Consider the following 24,939-nt stretch of genomic DNA (forward strand, 5'->3'; position numbering starts at 1 on the left):
TGCGTTACAACTTGTTACTTTTATTTTCTTCTTATGATAAACAAACAAATTAACATTGTACCAAAAATATTTTGAACGGTAAATTTGAACTTTAGACGCAATTCCAATTGGTTGAGCTGGATGGTATAATATTCGACACTGCGATCGAGCGTTGTTGAGATGTCACAGCCAGTGGGAGATGCATGAAGGCGCCCAAAGCGCACCGTCACGAGCTCAGTGCGCTAAACTCATTTGCCGTCGCCTGTGGCACTGCGTCCGGTTGTTCGTCTGACATTTCCATTGGCGGTGGTCGCATGGTGGTCGTATGGCGTAGCAGTAACACGCACGTGGATCCGAATTAGCCATAAAGTGTGTCACAAAGCAGCAGGGTAAGAGCAGTGGTCATGAGGTCATGCAAGAGAGAAAAGGAAGAAAGCAAAGCATATGAGATAAGTTACGTGTTTTGTGTGCTCCTGCACGGGAGATGTGCAGTGTGTTTTCCACCGGAAAGTGCGTTCACAACTCATCCCCGAAACTGCCCGGAAAGTGCCAAAATGGGAACGTGCCGTGTGGCGCTGCATGTTGGCAACTTATTCGGAAATGCACTGTGCATCATCCCGTGAGGCAAAATGGTGTCCGTGGCGCTGGAACAGCGAAATTAATTACCGTTATAATTAACTAGCCGCCATTCGAAGGGTGAAAAGCGTGACACTATGTACAGGACATCGATGCTCTGACACCGACGTAGCTGGCTAGCACGCGGACCTGGAAGAGAAGCGTGAGAGCAGCAGCACAAAGACTGCATTAGCGTAGGATAGGGAGTTTGGAGAATTGGTCTTTAGAAGGATCCATCAAACCGCTTGGCGTTCGTGTTGTTTGATGACATTTCGTCGTCAAGTTGATCAAGGAAGCTGCAACACCGCCGCAAGCGCAGATATCTGATGGATTGCTGGTCTTTGTTTATGTGTGATCACCGCGAATGTTTACCAAGATCTCTTTGAAGAGTGTGTAGAGGCAGCTATGCATGTTTAACATCTGTTTGACCGGCAGTTTATCATAATGACGCCTCAGTAACCTTTCACGACGAGGTTTTCGGTTGAAGCTAAACGTTCAATTTGCTGGACATAATATCAAAGAAAGAGAAGAAATATTAGAAATACTCTAATATGACATGCTTTTCGTATGAGAAAGAGATCATTTGAATTTAACTTACACAGCGTGGCAAGGGATCCCAGAGATACAGCACACTCCTTGAAGCCTTTGATTTGAAAAGAAACTTTGATACAAGATTTAGTGTTAGTTTTGAAAGGGATGACGTGGAATGATTTAAAAAAGAATTTAATTCTTTCAAGCTGCCTTTTTTCAGCCATTCTGTTATTCAAAAAAGGACATACATCAAGGATTATGGCGGTAAAAAACATGGTTGTGGTCTGTTTTGAGCTATGAGAAAACTGTGATAGTGCGTGAGATGATAGACTTATAGGGGAAGGTTAAACAAACGAATGAAGACCCCTTATCACTTCTCGACAGTTTGATTACCGATTACAGTTCCTAAACACTTTCCATATATTTCGGGTGGAAAATGTGTACTACAATGATGGAGGAACGAGGCTCAGAATTTCTACGAGTAATTTCCAAGACAATCATTTTACAGTAAAATCACCGAAAGCAAATGAAAGTAAATGGGTCGAATTGCAACAGTTTTTCAGAACGCTATTTACTGCAGCTCTAAAAGTGGTCATCAAATATTAGAAAATTTTGATTCACAATTTAAGACGCTTCAACTTCAAAATGGATCTGGGAATCAAAATTGTCTTGCAAACATGGCCCAGTCAATAGAGGAACATGATGCCCAAGTTTACATTCGCCCCACACCGCAAGGCACGGCGCAAGACAGGTTGTACAAGCTGGAAATTATGTCAGCCCATGGTCCCTTTTTCACCGAAAAGCATAAGACCCGCAGAGGGTAGGTATGTGCGTGCAGGAATGTGGAGGAGTGTACGTACAGTTGATGCCGAGTTTTTTCGCCACCAGCTCGGCCAGATCCTTGCAGTAGCCCTCGAAGCGCTCGTTCGTCTCGAGCGTTTCGCCCGGTTCCGGCTGCCGCAGCATGATGTACGGCTCCTCGATGATGGTCGTCACGATGTAGGTCTTGTTCCGCTCGTAATGCATGTCCGTCTTGAGGCGGGTGTACTTGGCAACGACCGGCGCCAGTCCGCCCTCGTCCGACCACTCGGCCACCTTCACCATCGCACTGTTGACCGTCATCTCGACCACGTGCAGGGTGTAGTTTTGGCGTTTGCCGTCCTCGTTGAACCTAATATCGCCGGTAAGGCCCGATATTTCCACCTGTCGGGAATCGGGGTAAGTAGCGTAGTTGTCGTAAAACACCGTCCAAAGGTACGCGGTACCCAGTTTTGTTGTGGCGGAGGATGTTTTTGTGTGTGCGTTGATGGCCCAATGCCAAACGATCCATTCGTGGTGGTGGTTGTAGTGGCGGTGATGATACCAATAGACGGAAAGGTGTAAAAGTTGAGCCATTTGCAAGAACGATAAATAGTAAACAGAAAGAGAGAGAGAGATATAGAATAGGAGAGAGTTAGAAGATGGAGCGAGAAATAACAAACTGATATTAGCCGGCATGGAGGCTGCGATTGTATGGCAGCAAAGGAAACCGAGCACGACCACGCAACAAACGCAGCGTACAAGCATGAGGGCATAAATAAAGACCGGCAGCCATAATAATGTATCTCACGGGTTCATAAATCCTGGCTCGATTTGGCTGAGGCGTGCAGCGAGTGAGATATTGAGCCAAAATTTAGAATTTTATAAAATAAAAAAACAGTAAGACACAGTTTCAAATTTCCCAATCAAATATAAGAAATTAAGTAGAAAAATCAATACGATAGCTTTGAATAAATGAACTAAGATCATCTCTCACTGCACGTCCTTTCGACCAGATTGGAAGGAAAACAAATACATGTGCTTACCTTGCGCAGATAGCGTGAAATTTTATCACCATGCTCCCACGGGGTGACCCAACCCTTGGAGGTGTTGCAGTCGAGCGTTCGTGTCCCGTTGGCGGGCAGATTAAACGGCTGGCCCCGATTGCGCATCGTGTACGCCCGGAACTGGTCCGGCTTTTTGCGCATAATCTTGGAGAACGCTTCCACCAGCACGAACACGGCATCGTACATGAGGGCGGCCTGGGCCGAGATCAGCTCCTTGCCGGCGCCCTGCGATGTGGTCGGATCTAATCGCTTCCATCCATCAAGAAACTCCTTGACGTACTTTTTGCTCGTATCGACGATCCGGAAGCCGGTGATATTGATTGCACCGTACTCGATAACTTCACTCTCCCAGCGATCATCCATCACCTGGTGAGAAGGAAAACGAGAGAGAGAGAGAGAGAGAGAGAGAGAGAGAGAGAGAGAGAGGAAGAGGGAGATAAATAGAGATAATGGCAGCAAAACACGCTACGGATGGAGTGACAAGAAGGATGGTAACGATTCACCTAGAGTTCGATTGGATTGCAGCGATGTAATTGCTATTTAGGACATTTCGGTTTAAACTTTTGCAGACAAATAAATCTTATCGAACATGAGATTTGGGTGAAATTTTTAGAGGTTTTTGGTGATGTTCAAATTAAGGATTATTTTCAAAATCCTTGAAACAGAAAGCACAGCTTAAGAACATATGAACAGCATCATAGCTCCGACAAGAATCTCTCCATGCAACAGCACATTTGCAGGGGATAGAAAGAGAAGGAAGTAGCAGCAATGATTCAGACAGCAGCATGAGCATCAATATCAAGTTAATGCATGTAGCCGTCAGCAACGTTATGTGCATGAGCATAAAGATAATAGATAGAGCCATCGTCGGATGATGTGACTTGCAAAACTCGCTGGTTCGGAACCACCGATCAGCCGTCAGACATCATTGGCAGTTGCACGCGTGGTGGAAGAGAAGAAGAACCGACACGGACGAGCAGTCTGTTTATGTTAAATCCTATAAATTGACTGGTGCGGCAGCCACTGTGCCGAGGTTCAGTTTCCGGTTCTATTAAATTGGTGTGAGCCCACCCGTCGAGCTTCGAGGCAGAGCGGGTTTTGCACAGCACACACTTGATTCACGTTTTGATTTTCGATCCCGGTCAATATTAATACCAGGAAACGGGGAATATCTGCTCCCTTCGCCGATAGCTCTTTAGTGAAATACGAAACATCGATCGAATAAATCGCAACCAACATGAGGCAAGAGACGACATGGGCAGCAGAATGAGAGAATGGGCCTTTTTGGAAAACGTTCGAAGTTAGTTTGAATTGATCCAGAGTTCAGACTAAACATGATTGTGAGAGCAAATTCGGTTGAGCCTTACAATGGAAGAGAGGGGAAGAGGAGGTGAGGTCGACGTGAAGGGGACGAGTGAAAGCCAGGAACCGTAAAAGTTAGATAAGATGGTAAGTGATAGATGGAATAAGCGTACAAGATAAACGGTACATGATCAATGAGATGGGTCGTTTGGAGGTTGTTGGTAATGGCCGTTTTGGTAAAGCACGGTAAGAACCCAGTCCAGTAATATGATACGCAAGGGAAAGAATGGAAAAGACAGTAGTTTCGCCTAACACAGTGTTTGAAGAAGAAAGTGTAAATGGTAGGAAGCTGATTTTTAATATTTTTTTGTTTTTTAACTGTTTAAAAAACATCTTATCCACTTATCTTATCTTATCCATATTATGACTCATTGAAACTTTTACAACATTAAAAATAAATACTCGGGATTAATAGAAATAATACGAAATACCAGGCGTCTCCATATCTCTACGAACTACTAGGCGTCTCCATCTCAACATAAATGTTACATGTGCAAATGAAAATTGATATTTTTTCCTTTGCATTATTTTCATAATTTAGTGATTGTTTGACCTTTTAGTTTAAAATCAAAATAAAACTGATTATCAAGAAAAGACAACGAATAGAATGGCTTCTGCTTTACCAAATTGATCCATAGGAATCTACAACCTTGAATCTCGAAGACTGCCAACTGTCGACTGCCGTTAAACATGTTACCAGACGAAACCTTCACCTTTGCAATGCTTTCCAGTAGGAAACGAAATGGCAAAACATCGACCGAAACCTTATTATTCGCTTGCAACAGTCGGAACGATTGAGTAAAACATGGTCCCGGTCGGGCTTCGGTCGACATTGATCGCTTGTTGGGCAACGCTAGCAGTCGGGAAACAGTTTGCCTCGCCATATGTTACCTTTATCAACCATGAAAATGAAAGGATGAAAGGAAATCAGGAGTGCTTGGGAAGGGGTGTAGTTCGGTTTGTTTGCGAAGCTTGTTGTGGTTAACCACTTTCGGCTGTGTTTCTGGCTGTGTGTACAAGCACATCGTGACGTGACGGTGTGGTAACGAATTTGGAAAACCCCTTTCGAGTGCAAGGTAAACGGGCGTAATATATTACAGCTGATGACGATGACGATGAAGGTGGTGGCCTTCCGTTTGAGTTGCAGGCGTGATTGCAGCCCAGCAAGCAAACAATAGGTGACCGCTACCGTATCGGTGGACTGATTGGCATACATATTTTCAGAGTGTGTGTGTGGGTTGGGAAGAAAGAAACACTACGGAAGCTTCAACAGAACCACTCGAAAGCAAGGAACGAGCATTAAGAACGAGCTGTTACTTGAAATACTTATGTTACTTGGCCTCAACTATTTGCTGTACAAAACTTTGTTGTTAGTGTACCAGTACTCAAGGACTTGATCGAGATTCCTGGTTTGAAATGGAATGAAAATAACGACTTGAGGCTGTATAAAATTCAATTTGTTTCTAATGCTGCCGAGTGGATTTGTTTTACTGGCCACAAGCTCGTCTGGTATGACCCATGATGGAGTAGAATCTCTCAATTGTACACGTTTACGAAACGTGTAATACACTAGGTTGGTAGTTGGTTAGCACAAATCATATAAAATGGTCGAAGGTTTGGAACAATTAATCTGTTGGAATGGTTGAATTTGTAGGACATATTATGGCAAAATAGATGCAAAAATGATTCCAACATGCAATAACCTTTCCCAATTTGCACATTTCTGTAAAAATAAGTTTCTATAAATCCCGGAATAACGAGAAACCAAGTATTCAACGTGCAAATGGAGAATAATAATAAAGGGATTACATGGATTAAGAAACCATACACTGCACATGTTACGTAGAACGCAAAAGAACATTGTTCATAAAACCAAACTATGCTACCGAAAGCCATCTCTATCATCCTCTTGCTTGTGCTAATACTTGTTTTAAAAAAGGGCCACCAACCTGATGAGTATTAAATTTCATTTTGTGGCTTATTGTCTGCTTTGAAATGAACGAAGAGAGAACGGCATGAGCTCCGGGGCAGATCATCTCATGTAAAAGCTTCTACCGCATAGCCTACACTGCGAAGGTTAATGAATGAAGCATCGGTTTCAAGCTCGGTCTGGATGGATGGATGCGGCCAAAAATAGCTACCCGCATGGCGTTGACGCACTTGAGGAAGAGTAAAGCAAACGTTAACAACTCCCGGTATATCCGGTTTCGCATGCATTGCAGGGCATTTGCTTCCCGAAAAAGGTATACTGAATGGGCAGATTTTAACACAGAGAAATGTTGACATACGCTAGTGGAGCATGAACGCTCGGCAATGTTTGGTGAGGGAGTTTATCCTTCTGTGACACTGCAAGCTAGCTCCTTGTTTCAATGACGCCAGTACCACAGGATTGAATGCAGATTGCTCGTCCAACTTTGTGTTTTTACTGAAGGAAGAGCTATGCTGCGATGCATTAATGCATGCAAATAAGCAATAAATGGTTTAGGAATAGAATAGTTCATTGATGCTGCAACCTCGGGAAGAGTAGTGCCATGTCCTGAAATTAATATGAAATCCAATTGAAGCATCAAATATGTACGAAGCAATTACGAATATTCCACATCGCAAGAGAGAAATCCTTTAAAGAGCACGCACTTTCCAGCACAAATGCACCTGTTTCAGCTGAAGTTACAAAGGGATCATCTGAAAACTTGACTGAATGCACAGAACTTTTTCAGATGAAGTAGAATATTCTCTTTCTGCTGCTAATAGAGCCTTCAATCAAGCAGTTTGGATGGGAAGAAGTTAAGGTTTTACTTCAAGGTTTAATCGCTTAATTTGTAAGACAGTGTGTCAATGCTACGTCCAACAGTTTAATTGTTTCGCAAACAACCAATATTCAACAAATCACATGTAAGGCAGCCTCATCAATCCTCTTTAAGCCAGCCTGCTAAGATTCTTCTCCTTTTACGAGACAAAATATGTAAAACCGGCCATTGTTTGAGTGGCAGTTTTGTGGTCAACTTTTTGATTGCCACACTCTGCTGGATGCCATACTGTTGGTTGCTCTATTGTTGTTGTGTTTGTGGTTGAGCTAATCATCCCATTTCGTGTCATTCTCATTGTGTTGAGACGAAACAGCTAATTCCACCGTCTTGTGGATGAAACAGAGACACGCCAATGTACCTTTAACAACTTCCACGTATGCTCCCCTTAGCGAGTGGGTGTGATTCCTCGAAAAAGCCGGTACTTATGTCTGATTTTCAGTAACGACATCGAGCGGTAGAAGAGGCACACTAAAATGACAATAACTTTTGCTGGCCCCTCCGGAACGCACACCATCGTCGGTTGCTTTCCATCGAAATCGGAGGTAATTTCATGCAATGTTAAACAGGAACGCTGCGGCAGACAGCCAATTGCGTGCGCCCTTCTTCTGCTCGAAAGGTGAAACATTCTGGCAACACACAGATACAGGCCAACAATCCATACGCTTGATAGTGTTCGCAAAGAGCATTGCCTTCTTCTCATCTTTGTCTGCTTGCTCATGATGGCTTTACATCGTCTACCGGGGTCTTGCAGCGAAACTAACGCCTGGAAACGCTATAAAGGAGAAAACTGCTGAAAAGCTCTCATCAATGACGTCATCGGGCGTGAAAAGGGCATTAAATTTGATTTTGATAGCTTTCAGGGGATGCATTCGCACCGGCAAAGTGTTGTGTCCGGAGTGCTGTAGTGGGCTGTATGTGTGTATGTGTGTGTGCCCTTGAGTAATTCGAACGGTCGGTGGATTAAGCTGTACGGTTGGAGGAAGGTTGCTTAAGTGGAAAAGCACGAAAGCAGTAATACTAGTTTTACTGCCCACTGCCAACGCTCGCCGGTTCTGCTGAAAGCGCCATGCAGTCGAATGTAATTTCTCGAGCCTTGATTACCTTCGAGAGCAACTGGATGGAGAGGATTGCAGGGTCATCGAGGGTGTCTTCGGGTGGCAGAGAGTCACACCAGAGCAACAGAGCAATCACGGGTGCCATTTCGAATGGTGCATTGCTTCGTTTCGTTCCCGTGGGAGCTTGTTTTACTGTTGTGCCATTCCTCCAACATCAACAACAACCCTTTTTCTAGATGAGATTAATTTCACGCCACAGAACGAGGATCGGGGAGAGATAAGAGCGAACAAAAACTAATCACTGCTTTCCATTATTAACTCTCAGTGTACAATCACCAGCTGGTGGGTATTGGAAACAGTGCACAGTGTTCTCTATGGCTACCTACGCAACTTGCCTAAGATCCACAACAAAATCTGATATGTAAATGTGTTTGGTTTCTAGTGAACAGAGAGATGCTATGAAACGGAATACAAAAATAACTTCTTGCGATTGTAAAGAACGAAACACTTACCAACCCACTCAGCAGATAGTGGTAGGTGCGTTTGCCGAGCGTGATGTCCCGGACGTGACTGACCACGATGTCCTTGGCCAGCTCGGTGCTACAGTCGAGGACGATGTGCTTCCGGGACCACCGGTTCAGCTCCTCGATGGTGCGCAGAAACTCAATCGCATCGCTTACGTTCGCTATCCGCTTGACCGTCTCGACGTGGAAGGTTTCGTTCCCCGGCCGCAGTCCCTGATAGATTTGTTGCAGCCGCAGCAAGCCTGTACGGGAGATAGGGAGAAGAATTAAGCACGTGAGTGATGGCGGACACGCATGACGAACCCAAGAGTGCTGAAACCCGCTGATCGAAGGGGGTTCTTGTGACCTTTTTTTATCGCCTGATTGGTAGTATTGCTTACGCAGGAGGAAGCCGTAAGGTGATGTTAATTGACAAGTGTAAAGGAAAAGTGTGCTCGGCACCGGAAAAGGCTTCATGTGACCCATTAGGATGCGTATCCCTCCAATCAGCGCTCGGTTCTGGGACCGAATGGGCTTTGCTCCGACACGCTGGGCTTATGGCTCAAGGGTGACAAATGAAAATTGGCATACCGTACGTACGGTGAATAAATTGTATTGAATTAAAGCCTTAGGCTCCGTTGTCTCTGGCACTGTTCCTATGCCAAGCGGTACAAAACTGCAGAAGGACTGCATAAGGATAAGCTGAAAAAACCAGAGAAGAATAAACTCAGCCCACTGAGACTGGATAGAAATAGGTCGGGCAAGGGAGCTTCTTGAATAGCGACTCGGTGTTGCTTCTTTCCTTTCGTTTCAAACCCACTTAAACTGACTCGGGAAAGGGAAGGAGAATTGAAAGAATGGAGACTATGACGGGTGACTCCAGGGAAAGCTCACAGCAAACCTCCCCGAGATGGCAAAGCGAAACCTGTGCTAGAGTTGTGTGTAAGTGGAACACTTCTACCAAGGACGGATAAAACTCCAGTTTCAGCTTCCGGAGCAAAACTAGCATCACCGTTCTCGATGATGGTTCTTTTGCTTCTGCCATTATCACCAATGCCATTAAGAAGAGGGAATGGTGAGGCTGAGGGGGACCGTGTGTAAGGGAGGAGAAGACAATAGATAGACTTTAAGTATGGGTGGATGGAATGTGGATGAAATGAAGAAATAAAAGTTCAGTTCAGTTCAAAAAAAGGTACAAGAAAGCATTCAAATATTACAAGCGGAGCTATTTTCTATCATGTTTGTATTTTCTACCACCATCTTACAGTGTCGTGTAAGTTTGTCGTGTAAGTTTGAAGCCTAGAAAGATTATAGTAAAAATAATGAAATTAAAAACAGCCATCACAAGGAGCTCGATTTAGTTCTGGTGTAGAATGAATGAAAACTCTCAAACATAATTTAATGGGTTCTACTTCCGCCAACACGAAAGCGTTCCAGTGGAAGTAATGCAATCCTCCATATGTAATATTCGAGCCGTGGCCAAATGAAATAAATTAAATTAAATTGAATTAAAAGTTTGCAGAGTACGACAACAGAAAAGGGTATGCATGACCTTTACACGGAGAGCTTTTCCTACCTCAAATACTTGTCTGCGTGCAAAGAGAAAGGGAATGAGCTAAAAGTGAGGCAAGTATAAAGGAAAGAAGTTTAAAGAACAGACCACATGGGTTTTTCTTGCACGTGGTAGGACAATGTTGAGCAAAGAAGGTTTGCGGTTTGACTGGCTGTAATGGTTACTTAAAGAGTAGTTTTAAAGCAAATTATGAATTCATAAGATGAAGCTTTAAGCAATATCATTACCGCCAAGATTTTTTTTAAATAAAATGTTTTTCAATCCACAAATTTAACGATACCAACAGTGCAAAATGAGGTAATAATGCGTTTGACGTAGGTTGTTCTCGATAAATTAAGTGATTTTCTACGCCGCAAAAAGGAAACACAAACTCCACCAAAAATATCAATCATGGGCATACTTAGGCAGGTATGGTTTTGCTTGCCACCGAATACCTACGGCGAACTCGAAACCTTTTTGCAAGTTGAGTAATTAAGATGAAATTGATTGAATCGGGAAGCATCAAAAGGGTCCAGTTTTCTTTCCTACTTCTTGAAGCGTTCCGGGAAGGATGGAAAGAAATAACCTCGAATATTTAGTAAAGGAGGTATTTTTTACGCGGTGCGAAAGTAAAGTTTCCTACCAAATTCTTCGATACTCTATTTTTTGTTCGTTTTACTTAGTTTTTTTGTTTAAAAAACAGAGCAACATTTGCCTAAAAACCTGTCGTTATGATTAATGAGTTCGCGTAACAGGTCCATTGTTGATGGGATTTGGTTTAAAAATGTATTACTTAATATACACATTGATTAAGACCTAATAATTATCAATTGAACATTGCCGATTTTTCGATTCTGTATAAAAGATACCTAGCCATATTGAGTCACCTAGCTATCACGTTCAACTGTTTTGTGTGTTGATTTAAATTAATGGCTTTAATTATATCCGTACATCACTACATTTAATCAAGCTCGATGCTACGCCTTTGAGCAATTTTAGTAAGCTAATCTCATACAATCGTGTTTTTTTAACAGCACGTGCAATTACCGCTTTAAACTTTAAATTACATCTTGGAACTGATCCTTCAAATACCTTACACGCGTTAAGGATCAAGCCCATAGACAAGCACACCAGTTTCCAACAAACAAATTGCATTATCGTATCGGTAACGATCCCTTACCGAAAGCCAGAAAAGTGGAAATATCGCACACACATGTGCTCGAATTCGACGAACTCCTCTCCGCTTTGCTTCCAGTGGTTTGTGCGTACCCCTAATCCGGCTTTCGCAGCATTGACACTTCGTTTAGCACTTCAACACTACCAGTCAAGGGAAAAGGCTACCAAAACTTCCACATCTCTTTGTACACCCAATGGAATGGAAGGAGGTGTCAATGACAGCAAAAAAAAAATATGTAAGCTCACGGAACGGCGTAAGTGTTAGAAGCGGGAAATAGGCTCAATAAAGCGCTGGACAAAAGTTTTCGCTAGCAAAATTTGCTCCGGAGGAAAAGCACACCATGGCGAGGATTTTGTGTTTCCGGCAATGAAATTGGGGCAGAGATGGGATTATGAGGCAGAAACAATCCGAGATAAGATGCGCGGAGACAAACAACTGACGAATGTGTGGCAAAGAGCTTATTTATTTGGTTGGACACCAATCTCATACTAATTACTTCGTGCGAGAAAACATGAAATGTGAACATGTAGTGAGAGAAACCAGAATGGCATTCAGTTGAAATAGCAAACAGAAAATGGAGAAGATTTAAGAGTGTGTTATTGTTCCTTTATAGGAATGAGTAAGTCTTCTTTTGTATTCTGACACACAGAATGAAGTAATCCCCATTAACATCATCATGCATTACAACGTAAAGAAACGGTTGTGTTTCAAATAGGAGGTTAATATAACAACAGACAATTAATCCTTTGTGAGTTAAATCAATTCAACAATTGTGGACAAATTCGTACAATGCAAAGGTTGTACTGGATATTTGATGCTAGGCAGTAGGCAAATCCTTATCAAAGATGGTTCTACTCATGGCTTTGGAACTATTGATGGAATATTAAAGTAGAAATTCACATTTTCGAGCATGTTATTGTTTCATTTTAATTGATGACAGATGTTTGTTTATTGATGTCCTAAGCACCATAGTGTTAAAGCATTGGAAGGCGATCGTGTGCATTTAAAGCGCATTAGAGCCTGAAGTGGTTCGATGTTGTACAGTCCTTACCGACTGTTCAGAGTGCTTCCCATTGATTCTAATAGTAACTTTGTTTTACAAGTTAATAAACTATTGAACTTATGGAATTATAACAAAAATCGTAAAATCATTCAGTGCGATTTATCGACCTTTTTTTTGGCTACAATCCGGACTAAATGTAAACAAGCGCTTGACATTCATCGATACCAAAATCAATCCACGTTTCAATCTAGCTTCGAACGCTCCGATTCGTCTGCAAACAGAGGCGACTGTTCCTTTGCCATCTGTTTATTTCTCCACCAATCGATTGCTTTCCTAGCAAGCAAAGAAGCTGACAAGCTGACTGCCGTAAAGTGCACAGACGCAACCCGCGCACACGGCAGGAGGATGAGCATCATCAAACAAGGTTTGGAAAGCGTGGCAATGTCGTTGCGCTTTGTTGCTGACATGACATTGTGCCCGATTTGGGTGATTTGACTGGATTAACAACATTTTTTGTTCGTTTGCAGCATACGGTAGAGGATGTCTGTTTCGCATCGATCTGTATTGTGTTCGTGTATTGTTCACATGCATTGTTGTATGGTTCTCTGAAGATGCTGCTGCAATTGTAAACTAGATTTCGTTCGACTAGAGAATTTCCATAGAAATTCATTCTTTTTTTGGTTTTTACCATCCATGTATGAAACATTCACAGTGCATCGTTACTACGTTAGAATGCTTTATTTTACATTAGTGACTTGGTAGTTGAGATACGCAATAATCCTGAATCCTGATCTAAAGATTGCATTTCAGACACAGGTATGAAGATGCATATTTTGCATTCAAGCTCGAACACACTTTTGCAAGTCGATGAAAGTACTAAACATACACAGCACTCAATAATCGCCTTCTCAAGCACATATACTTATTTATCCATGCACGCATTCTAGCACTTGTTACGAGATGCGATAGCTAAGGCACCATGTAAATGATGTATTTTGGTCATGCTTTTGGAAATGGCGAACAAGTTTGTTAATGAGAAAAGTTTCTTCATTCACTTAAAGGAAGTGAAGGTCACTTCACGCTCTCCAAAATGAAACTTTCAGCCAGCACAACATTGTGTCCCACCACATACACGTAACTATTTTGCTCTCTTTACCCTTCCCAACCGTATCCCTTTGCGCTTGCTACATCACAGCGTTGCAAGTTTCGATTCAAATTTTTGGCCACCGGCTGATTCAATCGACCATCATCATGGTCGATACAGGCAGGCATCGTTCAACAAGTTTAATGATACTCCGACCATCCCCGACAGTCCCCGGCGCCACAGGAGCAACTTTCACGTCAAGTGTGTGGTGGATATTTCAACCAAGCGGCATCGAGCGTATTGACGCTTCATAAAAGATGTAAAGTTTTCTTTTTATCACATTTCAGATTACCCTATTCACTTCCCCGCACGTGACGCGTAGGCGGCTTCCCGTCAAATCCATTCCTTAGTCAGGGCACGTGTCATCGGTTCTTTGAAAGTAACTTTCAATGGTTCTTCATACTTTGCACATTATTTCCAGCTCTTTTCACTTCCAGGCAGCTCTGTTCGCTTGTGGTGCAGATTATTGTGGTGGACGAATTGCCGAATGCTGGAGAAGGTGGTAACATTTAACCAGTGTTGAAATATTCCACGAGTGTCACGTTTCGTTGAGGTTATTAGGATTGCACAAGAGTAAATTACACCTGAATGTGGAATATAATGTGAAAGATATTAGGTTAGAATTATGAACAGAAACGTTTTTGCATTCCTGTGTGTGTTTCAATTTAAAATAGACATGCCTGCGTTCTCTACGTGCCAATTTTGATTGGTCGAAAGGCAGCATTGATTCTCTGCAGTCAGAACTTCTTAATCTTTTTTACTTATGTTCAGCACCTTCAATAAGCTACTCAGTCGGTTCGGGTTGTCCACACCATTGAATGGTTTTGTTGGTTGCTCGGCAAACAGTTATTACGTGTAGCGAAAGAAGCTTTGGTTCATAAGAATACGTTCCCTACTGATGCAATGTGTGGTCATGGTCAAGATGGTCTGTGGAATTGTTTCGTTCAATTGCACCGGTGGAATAGAGAAAACAGCTGAGTGCAATCGACAGAGTGAAGCTTATTTTAATAGAGCAGCCTATAGGCTTGGAATTTGCGTCTCTGGTGAAGTTTTGAGAAATGTTGCACATGACATGAATGAAATTAAATGTCAGATGCTGTGCCATGGTCAATCACACACGTATGGATCCGGCATGTTAAAGGAGGTTGATATTGAAGAAAATATTATTTCCATACGATACAGTGCACACATCTTGGCTTATTATTGAGAAACTTACGATGATGTATCGCATAGAGCTTTTGTAGGAAACAATTCTGTATCGTCATTCTGAAAGGATCTGGGAGATATTGTCTTGTGCTCACAAATTTCAAGAAAAAGAAAAGTAGAAAACTCAGCTTGATGTGGTTTGGTAGAAGAGTTGTTGTGCGTTATGGAACTTTTTGATACAGTTCGTATAGTTTGAACTTAGTAACCAAGACTGTCATTACTGTAACTCCCTGCAGTGTTCAAGCTTATTTAGCATTTACTGACAAGAAGTTCTTCAATGTTCTTGCCCCTGAACAGCACTTTAATCGTTTGACCCTATTAGTTTTTCTCATCAAACTGTGTTTGACAAATATGGTACGTAGCAAAACTTCAAGAGCTCTGCAGTTGATACTCTTACTTGTATCAATTTCAGTTCACTTGAAACGCAGAGTTTAATGTTATGGAAATTTTCATCCAAACTAACAAAACTGTGTTTATTACCATCGACAGTTAGATGATGAAACGTGTGAAATTGTGGATCTTATAAATTCCTAGTTGAGAATTTTATGAGGTACATCACACCCAACGTAAAATAAGGCACTAAAAGTCTAATCATGGCGTTAATATAAGCCTTCACGGTTGACACGTCTTCCAGACTGACAAACGATGGATCCAATGATCCAGTGCAGTTGTCGATGCCCCAGGGCAAGAAATTCCACCGAATACCCCTCCCAAAAACATCCACATTCACCACCACTTACCGTCATGCGAGTCGTACATGTAGATGATCCGATCCCAGCCATAGTAGCGCACCGTATCGATGATGGCCTGGTAGTGGTCGGGCCGCATGCTGATGGCAAAGTCGAGAAAGCCGGACGAGGGCGTGAGGACCTTCTCCGGGAACCAGGGCGTCACGAACGGCATCTGGAAGGTGTTGCTGTACGGGTGCAGCGTGTCGAAGGAATCTGGCGAGACGGCTCCGAGCATTGCGAACACGCCGCGCGAAAATTGATTGCAAACTGTGGCGAAAGGGAATGATACGAAGTGTTAGTAGACGTTTGATCAATTTACTTCCCCATCTGCAGTGGGTTGAGGCAGTCAAGGTTGATCAAAAGTTAGCTGATGATACATTTGCGTGAGTAAATGAAACAACGTGGAAAACATAAAATGAAATGGGTTCTTGTGATAGGTTGGCACATTTCTTTCGGGTGGATAAGTTTCCGGAGTCTCAGGTGTTCAGGTCTCAGGAGTTTAAGCATACAGGAATATAGAGAGATAGAGCGAGAGAGCGAGAGAGTAATTTTGTATGACAAATTGAATTATTATGCCAACATAGTCTCAAATGAGGTGTTTTCCTCGTACGGAGAATTGTTGTGATCATCAACCTGCTTCCATCATCATCATTGATCGAAAAGAACGAATGACGTGGTATGATATGTTTTCGTGGGACATACTCAGAATGTTAGAAACTCATTGTACAAGCTGCATTGGTAATACATAATCTTATTATCGCAATCGCGTTTCTCTCACCCACGGTCGCCGTATTCTGAGAGTGGTGGAAGCTGTCGGCAATGTCATCAACAACATCAAAAAGCCACCATCACACCACATAACGCACTGATGAAACCATATTGGATGTCTCCCGGGCGGCTTCCGCGCAGTGCAGCCGATTGGATCGATTTTATCGAATTGACGGCTGTGCGTAATTTGGCAGTTTGATAAGCGCGATCTGCATGCCAATAACTGTTCGTGTAAAGCTGCTGATGGTATTGGGCGGGATTGTTATTGAATCATAATACAGGATTTTCAGTAGCGATCTGAGGGAGTTATAACATGGAGTTGTCGCCATGCTGAAATTATGTTCTTAAAGTGGCATATATTTGCTTTATTTTCGACCGGCAAGCCATTCTTTGCATTCATGAAATTGTTTGTGAAATTAATATATTTTGCCAAACTCACTGCATAACTTAATCTACTAATTTCCATTGCAGACTACCTTGCACGAAAGAAATAAAAGGGAAGTACATAGCTGATCGCTTGCATAACTGCGCCTGTATGGCAATCTCACAGATTCTGTCCTCTATGTGTATGTTATTCAATTAGAACAAAACAAGGGAGGTTTAAATTAAATTCCGTTTTTTTCCAGAGCCATATACTTGCAGGGAAGCAGATGCCCTCCCGAAGGATGTCTCAATGTGTTATTGTCTTAAAATATCGTTGTTCTCGTGCGTGTATTGTTTTTCTTCGTTGGTTTTTTGGAACGCATGAACAGATTTGACGATTTACTAGTTATTCTTGTGTCGTTTGCAACATTGGTTTAAGTTTTCATTACGATTCAATTATTGATTTGCTGAGCGTTTCCATAACATTTAAATATATTGCACATATTATTTATTACGTCTCAAATTGCCCTGTTTTATGAAATAAAACTTCCACCCTTTGAGAATCGGATTACATTGTCACGCTGATTTATCAACGTAGAGTACACTAAGGATATGTATTTCAAAGCAAGCATGTGAAATAACACATTTTCAATTAATCGGTGCAGCACAAACATGCTCGGCATTTCAAAGGATTAAATATTGAACAAACAATTACAAACCTGCCTGAAAACATCCTAAGCCACTGCTATGAATCTTCAGAAACCATGTTGAATACATCTTTTAGCAAACAACTCTGAACTTGCATACGTGGTTCGAACTTCAGCAAAAACCTTTTTTTACCGCCACATAATTTAAAAATCGCTCGTACAATCTCTGGCGCGGGAATAGCAATGAAAAGAAATCAATAAAGATAATTGGGTGCTTTGACTGAAAAACAATCAGCTTAATGATTTAAGCCCCTGATCATAGAGGATACAAGAATAGTCAGTTGTAACGATTTCATGTTTACAAAACACACGTTTTAAACAGTAAATTTTAAAGAGTACCATCATATAGATGGGTTTCACTTATGTACGTAATATAAGCAATTTAAATTGTTAGCCTTCAGCCCAACGCTGCCTTTCCCGCCCCAAAAGACTGGGCAACAAATAGCTACTGACCTATGAAACTATGAAGCCAATGAGCCCAAAAAGAACCTTTCCATGTGCATGGCCGCCAACTCCATAACAACCATTAAGGCTCTAGGGAGACGGAAGCGTTGTGAGCATCTCATCGATGGCACAATATTCTTCTTTCGCATGACTAAACGCTGTTCGCACGTGTGCTTGCATGGTGATGAAATTTTTCGCTGTAGAGCAATGTTCACAAACAACACCGACCGATGGACGTTGCTGCCAACAGTAGCGTCATCTAATTGAAGGTGATTTGTTGAGATTGCGTCCCAATTTCCAAGCAGGTTGAAATGGAACTAGCTTATGAAATATTCTTAGAGTTTTCTGCACGAGGGCGTATTTCCATTGGCTTGTGTGGACTTGCCGGTTGTTGCTACAGTGAAGTGGCTGTCACAACAAGAAGAGGAACAACAGGGGTGAGGGGTGAAGATGAACAACAGGGACAAACGTAGCCTAAATTTTATCTGAAGATACTCCTCAATAAACATCCACAGCAGACAAAAACCTTACTCGCCATGTGGGAGGAATTATTGTTTTGCCTTAAGCATGACAAAAAGCATTTCATTGGAAATTGTTTTTACGCTCGGTGACGTATTTCAGTTTTGCCGCTTCACTGTGCCACAACTGTAGATTCTGTAGGTTGTAATGGACATGAAACCTGTTTTATCGTGATTCAATGTGTAATTTAACAGGTAGGTTAAGCCGTTTTAAAAGTCAGTGCAGCATGATTGCTTTATGAAGTTATTTATCTTTCCTAAATTTTACTTGTTATAGGTTACTGATGTTCTTAAATTAGAAAGATAAACTAGAAGAATCAACACTTAAGAAAACTCATTCCTACATTGGTGGCCTGAACCGAAGCGATGGAACCGTACCAATCAACATGTGGCAAGCCTATATTTTTCAATCTTCCAAGAATAGACACCATTAACAGGAAAAACACTCTTTTTGCTAGGGAAAGTCCTGTCATGGTAATTTTCGTCACAGAAAATTTGTCTTCCTTTCAAACGATTCTCTTATCCCTCGTTGAAATTCTGCTGCAATTGTAAACCATCGCAATCATCGCCATCATCACCATTATGCCCATTGCAGTAGTTTGTCATGACCTTCCAATTTGCCCAGAAAGAAACCCCAACCACCACCACCAACCAAAAATGTGACCCACTTTTGATGGATGAAGGTAGGGCAACGGATAACCCAAATGATACATGAAAATAGCCTGTGTGGGCGTGCGTCCTTCACAGGCTAGCTTAAAAGCAAACTGAAGACGAACAAAAAATCAACGAGCATTACAACAATAAAGCTGCTTTTGCTTTAGAATGGCGCGCAAAAGCCGATTGGCAGAGGAGAGATAGCAGCCCACATTCCTTACCACTATCCACTGCAATCAGGGATACACGGTCGGGAACTTAAACCGGGACTAATTCGAAGGGTGAGGCACATAAATCACGGCGACCCCGATTGTGGCCGAAAGGGAGCCCACGGAAAGAATGCCTTAGCCAGCAGGGATAGCCAGTTTTGCCGTGCCAAAATGCGTACATTGAAAGGAGGCGCTTCCCCGCCGCCGAGCATTATGTTGTTACGGATGGTGGTGGTGAAGAAAATCATCTGCTATTCATTCGTCATTCCAACAGATCAGTTGACAGATCGGTAATGTCCCTTGTCCTCGCAACGCCAAGTAGTGGGTGAGCTGTGAGCCCTGCTTGTGAACAATGTTCCCTTGCTGTTGCTGGTTGCTTTTGAGTGGAGAAAGCGAAACACAAACAAAGACATAAAAGAAAATGTGTCCACTTACCGCTGTGCTAGGGGTGCGTCCATGGGGCATTTGGCGGTTCTTCTACGTGACCGAGGCAGCAGAAGTACATCGGTAGTTAATGGCTGGGTAATTACTGACTCTATTTCTTCCCGAGCTATTAATGGCTGGGAGCGTACGAAGGGCGCTGTTGGTTGACCAGCTGGTCATTTTGTTAACATTCTTGCTCGTGATTAATTCCATAATGATTGACCGTTTTGTTGCTTCACTTCTCGTTTGGCTGTTCACTGGTACTGCACGGAGCTAAGTGAATGTTACTTGTTTTACGCAACACGATTTTGTGTAAAGCGGGCAGGCAAAACAAGACCTGGAGTGGGTCTTGATTGAGTGGATTTCAGGATTGAGGGTTACTAATTTATGCTCTTTTTACTACGTCACGCCTGTACTATTAACTGTTCTCATAGCACTTAGTAAATGGAGAGCTACATTCCAACAACAGCACTTGTTTATGATCACCGTTCTGTGAATGATAGTAACTGTAAATGGCTGCAAAAGAAAGTAATACAATCAATATTACGATTTTGGTTTTACTATGTATACAAGCGAATTGAAAAAAACATATCCTCGAACATAGAAAAACACCTCAGAACTCTGCCTACATGTTTCCTTGTTATCGTTCCCAGCGCGACGGTTCCAATTCAATAAAATTCAATTAACTCAATCCCCATGAGATCCGGTACCCTTGCCGCGAATGGTTGCCATTCGCCAGTTAAAAACAGTTTCCTATTGGCGGAAAACTTTCCACGCTGCGGCAAATCACTTCACCAATTAACACAACCAGAGCAGTGCCAAAGTTTCCATCCATCCCCATAGACTTTCGGTCTCGAAAACTTTCTCGCCGCGCCGTTTTTCCCACCACGTTTGCTGTAACTAGCGCTGTTCGAGGTGTGATGAGTTATGGTGTACTAAGTGGAATGTAATCAAACCACACAGGAAAGGGAAATTTATATGTGGCACAAAATAGTGTGGCTCACTGTATGGGTCTGTTTTTGTTACTGTAGTGACAAGATATTTTTAGTTACATTTTAGTGGTTTCATATTATCAGCATGTTTCACAAAAAATAAATCATAATAGAAATTATTTAAAATTAACCTGTGTTTTCACATTCAATTGCAATACCTTTCACTCACTACACGCTTTGCTATTGAATCACGTCCAAACTACCTGACTCGTCTAGACAGGGATAAACACCAAATTCCTTTCACGAAAAACACCCACTTTAGCAGAACAAATTAAGGTATCGTCCTTCAGAGAAGACCGACATTGCTATAATAGCCTATCAGGTTTGAAAAAATGTCTGAAGGAAAATATGTAGTATTATTTTTTTTTAAATATCTCGTTCCACTTCTCGTTAGTGCCCGCAATGCCACGCGTCTACTTCGGTTACTAAGGCTTCCGCAAAACAAATTGTAGCCGCCAGTGAAAATACTTCGTGCTGTACTAAAACGCGCTCCCGCTCGGGTGCAGCATCCATGCGCTGAGAGCGAAAACAAGTGCGATAACTTCAGTGCTGTGAGAAGAGAGCTTTGATGGCGAGAGATGGTAGTGCTGGTTTGCAACGAAATTGTTTTGGTATGGTGTACAATATTAGTTCATGTTGATTTACCGATAAGCAATTATGAGGCATACAAAGCATCTTCGATCGTTACACACATCTTTTGGCTTACATTTATTAACTACTTTACGTTTGATATCCAACACTTTGATGACCTAATTTAAAGATATAATTCTGTTGGTAATTTGTTTATTTCTTATTCTTAACCAAGTTCCTTGAGTGTGTTTTTTTTTTTCTTTTAAAATTACAGCTTTTCTAGATCTTGTAAGTATTTTTTAAGGTTTAAGAAATAAAAGCATTTCAATAGAGCATCACACAATAATGTGCTCCATTTTATCCAATGAAACTGAATGCTCTCAAGCCTTATTAGCATAATCGCTTCCATCTCCGCATTATCAATTGCCATCCGCCAAAGTTCAATTAATGTAGACAAAAGGGATCTTTGCAAAAATTCCACGGATCACACTTGTACGATGAAATTTTACATAGCTTTTGACTTTGGATTAGAGTGTGCGAAAGTCAACAAAAGGAAGCGTAGGAAGGATTCAAGCACTGTTCTTTCTTCTACGCTTCCAGAACATGATTTTCCGATTTGCATAACACAGCGAAAGGCTTTTCGTTTATTTTTTTTGCCCCTGACTTTTTCGACCGATCAGTGGAAGAGTTTTTTTTTACTCCTGGGCGAACGGGGTTTCATTTTATCGTGATACAGCGAGGTGCAAAGTTATGTGTAACGGCATGGCAAAAAAAAAGATGACGAAAGAAAAGAATGGCGACCTAGAGGTGTTGCCGTCGAGAGCTGCCGCGATCTACCGACAGAAGGAAAGGAATCAATATCTGATGCTAGCTAAAGTTTGATTTGAATATGTATTGGGATGGAGGTGGATTAACGGATTATTTCTTTTTCTTCACAAAGAAGATATGGCGAAGGTATGAGTCTGAATGAAGTTCAAATTTGGGTATGATTTATGCCAATTTTTGCTATTCTCACCTGAAAACTCTTTTCCAATACTGATCAACACATACTATGGATTATAAAGAGCTATGCTTTTGATACTGATTTTAATTAAGATATCCAAAAGATTGATTGCGTAGTAAAACGAAAAATGAAAATGAACCAGCCATTTACTCCCAGCAGCTGCTGGCGTAACCAAAGGTGTCGTAAATTTTATCAAGAGTATGAAGAGAAGTTCGTAAACCTTCGTATGGTTTTATGTTCCCGGGCGGAAATATCAACCCCGAATCAAGTTAGCAGTCGTGTTTTACCATAACCACATCCGTAACAGAGCTCTTAAAACTATAGATTCGTGACAGACGGAAGAATGTATGGTTTATGTGCTATTTTGCACCTTTAGCCTCAAGGAAAGAGGAACAAACATCAATTGGCAGAACTGCACAAACAAGTAGGACAAACTGACTGACCGTAATAGTAAGTACGAAGTACAAAACAGTAAACCGGAAACAAATTAACTACTATTTGCAACCACGACTATATTGCATGAAAATATCAAATTTGCAGCACATAAAAGAGGGCACTTACGGGCAAGACACTATAACGATTGCAAGTGGGATTGTATGAAGAATGCATATCACTTCAACAATCAAATTTGTGATGTATGAAGGACTTGTATCATGTACAAACTATAGTATTTAAGTTCACAAAAAATTTTGATTGATCGACGAGGTGGAATCAATCTAAATTATTTCCAATTTTGTGTGCAGTTTTCCGCATGTAGGAAGTGCATCATGATGCGCTATGAGCCATAAACCTCAAATAACTTGAGGAAATAATCACGTTGGTAACATAATGACCTCCAATCACACCAAAGTTTCAACAGCGACTGCGATAAAGATGACAGGCATAACTAGGAAGCGATATAAACGGCCAAAGTTTTTCCATTAAATACGTGTATGTAAGATGGCTGTGGCTGTATCCAATCACCATTTGCTTTGTATCGGAAGTCTCGTCATTATAAAGACAGTCTTTCTGCGTTGAAGCGATCTAGGCGCTGAAGATCAAACGTGAACCTGATTGAACAAGTTTAACCTTAGGTCACATTTCGTTAAGCTCGTAGAGTATGCGTTTCATAATAAATAAAGTTTATATTACAATGTGAGCTAAGTGATCGATCGAGCAATTAGACTTATGATTTTGTTAGGAAACATGATGGTGCTTGAATATGTTCATAGAAGTGAAGCTTATTTGATATTTCACTAAAAAAGGAACACGATTTTGTCTCACTCAAATATCCACGCACGTACCATACAAGTTCTGATGAGATTATTATTTTACTGTATAACGTTATCATGATGTGATTGCTGTTCGTGGGCAAAAAGGGAGAATTTTGTCACTTTTGTTGCAGTAAACGTGTAAAACATTGATATTAGGAACTGAAGTGCACTATAATTCTTTTTCTGTACAGCGTTTTAGCTTTACCTTTAATGTGCCTTAGTGTGCTCTTCCGTTTCGTCCAAGGGGAAGCAAAGGAATCAGATTTGTTGTCTGGTACTGACAACACATACTACGTAAGATGCTGATCCGTTGATAGCGTATTTGTCACCCCGGTAACAACACGTTCGCATGTCCCGTTGGCTGCTGGGATGGGACGTTCCTGTCACGTGAGAAAATTTATTCTCAGCGCATCATTTTCCATGGCGATATATGGGAAATTCACAGTCAGTTTGACTAGCCAAATCGACCAATGCATGTTACCTTACACCTCAACTCTAAAGCTTTGCTATTCGAGATTTTAAGCTTGTTTCAAGAGGGATGTTGTGAAGCTCAGTAGAGTATGGAGAAGATGCACGCGATAAGCTGTTGATTCCTGCTATTCAGGAAGAATACTCTTGAGCAAAAACAGAAACACAAAAAGGTTCAGGTTGAAGCCTAATCCTTTATCATAGTGGCAAGGAGTGAATCATCATGAGTAGGATTATATTTGTATGCATATCCTTATCACGATAAAAAGCTGTTTCGCGCAGAAATTGTTCCTAGTGCGGCAACAAAGTTATTTTTCATGTTTCATTCATTTATAATGTATTTCAAATTCAAAACATACGTTCAATGTTGATAGACAAACCAAACAGAAATGATTAAATAATACGAAACGCCATAAAGGATTTTAATTATGTCTACTTTAGCATTTATATCACTGAAAATGAAGAGTATGAATATTTCATATTGAACACTTTATCCTCCAAACTTAAAACATTATTTTCAACAGCTATTTATTAACATCATGTAACACCAACAATAGATCAGCAATGTGCCGATGAAACACTTTTTGAGAAGGTTTTTTATCCTCTACTAAATCTAGATGATTTTGAACGAACGAAACTAAAAAAAGGTGCAGGCACCGATGTATATATTTTTTACGATTTCTATTTCCATACCCGATTGTTTGAATAGTTCAACTACATGCCTGAAGAACCTTTCGAGCTCGCATACCAAAAATAACAATATGTGCAAAATTTTACAGTACAAAATATGTACACAGCTAAACAAAATGGCTGGTAAAAACACACACACACACACACATACACTGCACCATCGTTCCAGTGCAAGAACAATGTTTACGATCAACACAACGCATCACAAAATGGAGAGCAGGCCAAATATACAAGGCCCTACACGAACGATGATGGTTACTAGTTCGAAAGCAAAAATGGAAAACTTTTTTCCACGATTGCACGTTTCTACGTAACACACAACACCAAACAAACGTTGCACGTTGCAC

General features: G+C 41.4%; 1 protein-coding gene across 4 annotated transcripts; it reads right to left on the minus strand.

Moving 5' to 3' along the window:
• LOC4576285 (glutamate receptor 1) lies at positions 1–21,074 on the minus strand. Of its 4 annotated transcripts, XR_009765053.1 has the most exons (10): positions 20,767–21,073; positions 19,629–20,132; positions 15,540–15,797; positions 8,727–8,980; positions 2,970–3,356; positions 1,986–2,328; positions 1,193–1,255; positions 967–1,097; positions 646–744; positions 238–267 (listed from the first exon to the last, which is right to left on the minus strand). XR_009765053.1 is itself a non-coding variant. In XM_061646518.1 (8 exons), exons 3-8 carry the CDS (start codon positions 15,763–15,765, stop codon positions 206–208), a joined length of 1,371 nt encoding a protein of 456 aa, XP_061502502.1. In that variant the 5' UTR covers positions 15,766–15,797; positions 19,629–20,132; positions 20,767–21,074; the 3' UTR covers positions 1–205. The 4 variants fall into 4 exon arrangements, 1 of the variants encoding a protein (XP_061502502.1); XR_009765054.1 differs by having other exon boundaries at positions 217–267; positions 646–1,097; XR_009765055.1 differs by lacking the exon at positions 1,193–1,255 and having other exon boundaries at positions 239–267.
• Positions 21,075–24,939: the final 3,865 nt, after the last annotated feature.

Source organism: Anopheles gambiae, chromosome 2 (assembly GCF_943734735.2).
Source record: "Anopheles gambiae chromosome 2, idAnoGambNW_F1_1, whole genome shotgun sequence".
Classification (NCBI taxonomy): Eukaryota; Metazoa; Arthropoda; class Insecta; order Diptera; family Culicidae; genus Anopheles; species Anopheles gambiae.

Coding starts and splice junctions, on each gene's coding strand:
- LOC4576285 (XM_061646518.1), bottom strand. CDS start 15,765: ATGCTCGGAGCCGTCTCGCCAGATTCCTTCGACACGCTGCACCCGTAC. Junction 3,357..8,726: donor ACTATCTGCTGAGTGGGTTG/GTAAGTGTTTCG, acceptor CCTTCTCACCAG/GTGATGGATGATCGCTGGGA. Junction 2,329..2,969: donor TTTCACGCTATCTGCGCAAG/GTAAGCACATGT, acceptor GATTCCCGACAG/GTGGAAATATCGGGCCTTAC.